This window comes from Hemitrygon akajei, chromosome 31 (assembly GCF_048418815.1).
Source record: "Hemitrygon akajei chromosome 31, sHemAka1.3, whole genome shotgun sequence".
Classification (NCBI taxonomy): domain Eukaryota; kingdom Metazoa; phylum Chordata; class Chondrichthyes; order Myliobatiformes; family Dasyatidae; genus Hemitrygon; species Hemitrygon akajei.
Genome location: NC_133154.1, coordinates 3,498,934 through 3,505,548, shown reverse-complemented (window position 1 = coordinate 3,505,548; position 6,615 = coordinate 3,498,934). Strand labels below are relative to the sequence as shown.

Below are 6,615 nucleotides of genomic sequence, written 5' to 3'. Positions count from 1 at the left end.
TCCAGATACTCCTCACTCCCCCTCACATATGTGATCTCTCTCTCTGTCTCTCACTCCCTCCTCCCTCCCTGACTGCCCCTCAACATCTAGACACTCCTCCCTCCCCCTCATTATGTGACCGCTCTCTCTCTCTCTCTCTCTCTCTCTCTCTCTCTCTCTCTCTCTCTCTCTCTCTCTCTCTCTCTCTCTCTCTCGCTCCCTCCTCCCTTTCGGACTGCTTCATTCTTTGTTTCCCTTTTTCTCTTCCTCTTTCTCTCTTTCTCTAGCTCTTTCAATCTACCTTCTTTTCTTCGTCCATCTATCACAATCTCTCCCTCTCTCTCTCACTACCTCTGTCTTTCCAACTCTTCCACCCCATATTCTATCCATTTGCTAAAAATCTCACGTCCCCCATACTCTATGTTTCCCTCCCCTCTAAGCCCTTTCCTACCCAGAGCAGGAGGGAAGGAAGGAGTCACCAGAGAAACAAGTCCTGCCTTTAAGCCTCCCATTGTTACTTCTCGTTTCCATGACTGAGGCAGCCCATGAGTGTGAGTTCCTCAAGATAGCCCCTCCCCTCCTGGCGACATGTTCTGAACCTTAATAAGGTCCATGACTCTCTCAGTAGCTCAGAACCTGGAGTTAGGGCTGAGACAGACCTCAGCCACAAAGGGGCAGTGGGAGGCGCGGAGACAGGCCCCAGCTGGAGCAGATCTGGGAGAAGCTCAAAGTTCCTGGAAGAACAGTGACAGGTAGGCCCACTTCTCTGTCTCAGGGGTAGGAGGGTGTCCATTCGGCAATGCTACCCCACCTTGTGTGGTCCAATCCTCTTTCTTCCCTCCTCTCCATCTCTCAACCTCTTTCTCCCCTGCTCTCCATCTCTCAACCTCTCTCTCCCCTCTGCATCTCTCAACCTCTCTCTCCCTTACTCCTTCCAATACCCTCCTCACCTTTCCTCAATGTTTAAAATACTCCACTGCCTCACTCATCTCTCCCTCTCTCATATCCAATATTCATTCTCTCTCCTTTTCCCTTTCCCTCTCCCTGTCCCTCTTCCTCTCTCTCCCTCCCTTACTCCTTCTCTCTCACTACCTATATCTCCTCCCTCGCTCTCCCTCTGCATAATTCTCACTTTTTTCTCCCTTTATGCACCTCTTTCTGCTTCCGTTCAAATTTCAAACTGAATAAATCACTGGTGAGGCCTCACTTGGTGTATGTGTGAGAAGTTTTGGGCCCATTATCTAAGGAAGGATGTGCTGACATTGGAGAGGGTTCAAAGGAGGCTCACGAAAGTGATTCCAGGATTGAAAGGCTTGTCATATGAGGAGCATTTAATGACTCTGGGTCTCTACTCACTGGAATTGAGAAGAATGAGTGATGATCACATTGAAGCCTTGACAGAGTGGATGTGGAGAGGACGTTTCCTATGGTGGTACAGGCTGAGACCAGAGGACACAACCTCAGAATAGAGGGACGTCCCTTAAGAACGGAGATAAGGAGGAATTTCTTTAGCCAGAGAGTGGTGACTCTGTGGAATTTCTTGTCACAGGTGCCCGTGGAGGCCATGTCATTGGGTATATTTAAGGCAGAGGTTGATAGATTCTTGGTTAGTCAGGATATAAAGGGATATTGGGAAAAGGTAGGAGACTGGTGCTGAGAGGGAAAATGGATAAGCAATGATGAAATGGTGAAGCAGACTCGATGGGCCAAATGGCCTCATTCTGCTCCTATATCTTTTGGTCTTAACTTTTGTAAATTCATTATAAAAGTGCATATGTGTTACCATATACTCCCTTGAGATTTATTTTCTTGCAGGCATTTATAGGGAAAAAGAAATACAACAGAGTTTTACCAAAAAAATACATTTTACATGAAGATTCTCAGAATCAAGTTTATTATCGTCGACGTAGAGTATAGAGACATAGAAAACCTACAGCACAATACAGGCCCTTTGGCCCACAATGCTGTGCTGAACATGCGCTTACTTTTGAAATTACCCAGGGTTACCCATAGCCCTCTATTTTTCTAAGCTCCATGTACCTGTCCAAGAGTATCTTAAGAGACCCTATTGTATCCACCTCCACCACCGATGCCGGCAGCCTATTCCACACACTCACCACTTTCTGTGCAAGAAACTTACACCTGACATCTCCTCTGTACCTACTTCCAAGCACCTTAAAACTGTGCCCTTTCGTAATAGCCATCTCAGCCCTGGGAAAAAGCCTCTGACTATCCATACGATCAATGCTTCTCATCATCTTATACACCTAAGTGTGTCATGAAACTTGTTGTTTTGTGGCAGCTTTACAGTGCAAGACATAAAAGATACTGTAAATTACAATGAGAAATATATATTTCAAAGATACAATTAAATTATATATTAAAATATAATTAAGTTTAAATTAAATTAAATAAGGTCTAAAGAACAACCAATATGCAAAACGAAGTCAAACTGTCCAGCGTAGAAGTGAGTGAAGTTACCCACACGGATTCAAGTGCCTGATAATTGAGGAGTATAACTGTTCCTGAACCTGGTGGTGTGGGACCTGAGGTTTCTGTGTCTCCTGCCCAGTGACAGAGGTGAAGACAGAGCACGGTCCAGATGGAGGGGGTCTTTGATGATGGATGCAGTAGCGCTCCATGTAAATGTACTCAGTGGTAGGGAGCGATTTGTCTGTGATGGACTGGACTGTATCTATTACATTCTCTATTTTTCATTTGTCTCCCTCCGTCTCTCTCTCCCTCTCTCTCACATCCTTGCTTTCTCTTTCTCTCTCCCTCACCCCTCTCACCCCACTTTCTCTCTCGCCTCTGTCTCTCTCCCTTCCTCTCTGTAATTGTATCTCTCTCCCCATCATTTATGCTCTATGACTCAGTCCTTCAGTCCCTCTCATTCCCAATCTTTAACACTCTCTCTCTGCAGTCGAACCATCCAGTCTTTGCTCCATGTAGATCCTGTTGTAACTTTACACCAACTTCTTTACTGCCCACCACACCACCAATTTTTGTGTCATCCACTAATTTATTTATTATTCACCTCCACTCTTATCCAAGCTGATTGTACAAATGATAAACAACATTGACCACCAGAGCACACCACTGACCACAGTTCACCAGGGTCAAGATGTGGTCTACTACTTTTGTTAATAAAGTCACTGAATGATTCAGCACAGAAACTTGTCCTTTGGCCGAAGTTGTCCACGGTCTCATTCTCCTCCATTTGGTCTATATCCCGCTCAGCCGTTCCTACCCACCGCATACTTATCCAAATGTCACACAGCAAGGCCACTTGCTTTGTCTACTTCCAATTTCTTTGACACACTCAAGCTAGACGTTGTCTTGTCTAATGCATTCACATTAAACAGAAGGACGTACTGTGAAGGGTTGGGTGTGGACGTAGGGCGCGATCCATGTGTAACATCATCTCCTATTCTCATTACAGACTGACCACCCTTCACTGGCCGAGGGGAGCCCTGTCCGTACTGTGATGGATCCCAGGATGGGATGGAGAGTGGGGATTTTGCTCTGGGCGATCCTGTTCCTGGGGAGTGTGGGAGCCATCTGCCAAACGGGCAGTGCCACAGATTGCCAAGGAGTGCGCGCAGTACCAGGGTCCAGTCTGGCTGGAGAGGGTTTTGATGTGGTGACGCTGTCACGAAAGGGGGCGTACGTGGTGAACGTGGAGAGCTGGAGTCGTCGGGATGGGGCCTGCACCCTCTGTAGGAACACGCTGATGGGGGGTAGGTGGCAGCGGCTCCCCCTGGCCGCAGTGGACTGGCGGGCTCTGCGTAATTGTCCCCGGGTTGTGTCCAGTCGGCTCTTCCCCTCGCTCTCCGAGCTCATAAAGTCGATCGGCTCCAGTGTGGACAACAGCTGGAGCGCTGGCTTAAATCTACGCACCCGGCACTTGCAGTCAATCAGTACCACACTGGCAGGTTCCAAATCCCAGGAAATGTCTTTTGCCTTGCAGAAGGGCAAATCAGACCAGTACAGCTTTGCCAAACATGAGTTCCGTTGCCTCCTTTACCGCTACCGCCTGAAGGACCAACCCCCCCTGGCACCCCAGTTCTCTGCCCGTCTGAAGCAGATCACCAGCACCTCCTACAGGAGAGCCCGGCGCCACTACCGCCAACTAGTGCAGACATTTGGAACTCACTTCATTCGCTCGGTCGATATGGGCGGCTTCTACAGGGATGTGACAGCCATCCGCACCTGCCAAGCTGCTGTGGAGGGCATCACCCTTGAGGAGGTGAAGGTCTGCCTCGGGAGAGAGGCCAGTTATCAGGTGGGGGCGGTGAGGAAGGGTAGAGCTAGCAGGGGTTTCTGTAAGAAGAAGGCTTGGTCCCTGCACCAGGCCAGAAGCTTTCACCAGGCCTTCAACGAGAGGCTAACAGAAGCCACGGGGGGCCATTCTAGTGGTAAAACAGATATCCTCTTTTCCTCTGACCCTGCCAACTTCAACCGATGGCTGAGAAGCCTGAAGGTCTCACCAGGTGTCATAAAATACCAAGTGGCCCCTCTCCATCTCCTGCTACCTAGCACTGACATCCGTCAGAAGCATCTGAAGCGCTACCTCAGAGAGTACATTTTGGCCAACGCCATGAAACGGGACTGCTCCAAAGCCACCTGCCCCGCTCCTGGGAGGAAAAGCCGCTCCGATCGCTGTTCCTGTCAATGTCAGGAGAGCTTCTGGGTGGACCGTCAGTGCTGTGCCAAGCAGAAGGGGATGGGGCACCTGGTTGTCACTGTCAAGAGAGGCTTCGGTCTCTATGGTGACTATACAACCGGCACCGACGGTTTTGTGGTGGTCTCTTATGGTAAGGCCAAAGGTCAGACCAGGGTGGTGGACAACAACAACAACCCTACCTGGAACGCCAGACTGAACCTGGGGGAGGTGGTTGCCCACAACAACGTGAAACTCACCCTCAATGTCTATGATAAAGATGTCTTGCGGAAGGACCATCTGGGGACCTGCCAGGTGCCTCTGATCTCTGGTGTCACCGATCTCACCTGCCACCTTAAGCATGGCAAGGTCACCTACCAATTGTCCTTCATCTGTGGCCACCACTTGCAGGGTCGCACCTGCCACCAGTATGCCGCGAGTCCAGGGGCCCGTGAGTTCACTGGGCTCCTGTGGACCAACCAGTCCTTCCACTCGTCTGACTCCCCCATCGCCCTTCCCTCAGGGAATTCCCTCCTCAAAGTTATCTACCCCTGACCTTTGACCTCTCACCAACCTCACTCCCAGGCCCAACGCTGCTTCCTATTGCCACAGTACTGCTATCATACCACCCCTCCCCTCTTTCCCTCTCCCCCATTCATCATTCTCATTGCCCAGATATTTGCCCTCTATTCTCCATGACCCTGTACCCATCATCCTCGGTGTCTCATCAGTCCCATTGCCCTGACCTTTGCCCTCTCACCCCCTCTGGCCCCAAGGAACAATTCTCTCCAGGACTCCTTCCTCACATCCATGCCCATGATCCTCCATTACCGAGGTCACATTGTCTTCAGTCCAATCTCCCGACCTTTGCATTATCACCCTTAATAGTCCAGGTCACAATATCTCACACTCCCACCAGTATCAGCCTCTGAGAGAGAGACCCCACATATCACTCACACCTCACCAATTCCTCAGATTCTCTGGGCACTAGGAATTCCCAGTGGGAATGGGATCCCGGCTTGCCTGACTGCACCAAGCTTTCAGGCACTGGTGTTTGAGGGTACAGGATGGGAAGGCCATTGAGGATACAACCTCTCTGTATCTGCCATATTGCCACTGTATCACCCCAGCAGAAACCCCTCACCCCAACAAAGACCTGTATTGGAGGGAAGGTGCCCCAATAGGCTTGCCAAACCGCAGGCAGCTTAATGGCTTGAGCGTAACGTCATTTACAGATCCGCTAGACCCGTGCAGGAGGTGACTGAGAGCAGGCTCCATTTCCCATAATCCTGTTGCTGACAGAGGACCAACTGGAGAGTCTCCGGCTGACCTGTGTCCCAGGACGGGTGGCATGTCGGAGCAGGACCATCATCACAGGAACATCGTACACCTCCCTGTGCACGAGGAGCTTTGCAAAGAGATGCTTTGGAGACAGAAGAGATTGTCTGATTGCCTCTTGCCTCCTTTGTACAACTTGTGTTTTTGCAATAAACATCACTGAGCATCATTTAGCCTTTGGGTGTGAATGGTTACCGTGGTGATGTGGGATGTGGAGTTTCGGGGTGGTGAGGACAGGAACGTGGGATAGGGAGGGGGAGGTGAGGAAGGGTATTGTCCCCAGTGGGGTTTGATGGGAGGAACACGGGAGATTGGAGAAGCAGGAATCGGCAGGGACAGAGATCAGCATCACAACACGCACCACAGAGACCGTCCAGGAGAGACACTGTCTTTACCAGGGGTCTGTGAGTGGGAGAGATTTACTCTTTAAAAGCGATCTGGGATGATAAAGAGAATCCCTCTCTGATGGGAGACGGTCATTTTCCACCAACCATTCCTGCTCTTCACCTCAGATCTCCACCTTTACAAGTTCATATTTTCCTCTCTCTATTTCCCTCTCCACTTCTCCCTCTCCCACTCTGCCTCTCCTTCTCCCCCCTCCCTGCCCTCTCCGCCTCTCTCTCACCCCCTCTCCA

At 50.2% G+C, this 6,615-nt stretch overlaps 1 protein-coding gene across 1 annotated transcript; it reads left to right on the top strand.

Annotated features, from left to right (window-relative positions):
• The first annotated feature begins 416 nt into the window (after positions 1-416).
• Positions 417-6,138, top strand: LOC140719045 (perforin-1-like). The gene is made up of 2 exons (XM_073033410.1): positions 417-731; positions 3,422-6,138. The coding sequence occupies exon 2, from the start codon at positions 3,467-3,469 to the stop codon at positions 5,195-5,197; it is 1,731 nt and encodes a 576-aa protein (XP_072889511.1). The 5' UTR covers positions 417-731; positions 3,422-3,466; the 3' UTR covers positions 5,198-6,138.
• Positions 6,139-6,615: the final 477 nt, after the last annotated feature.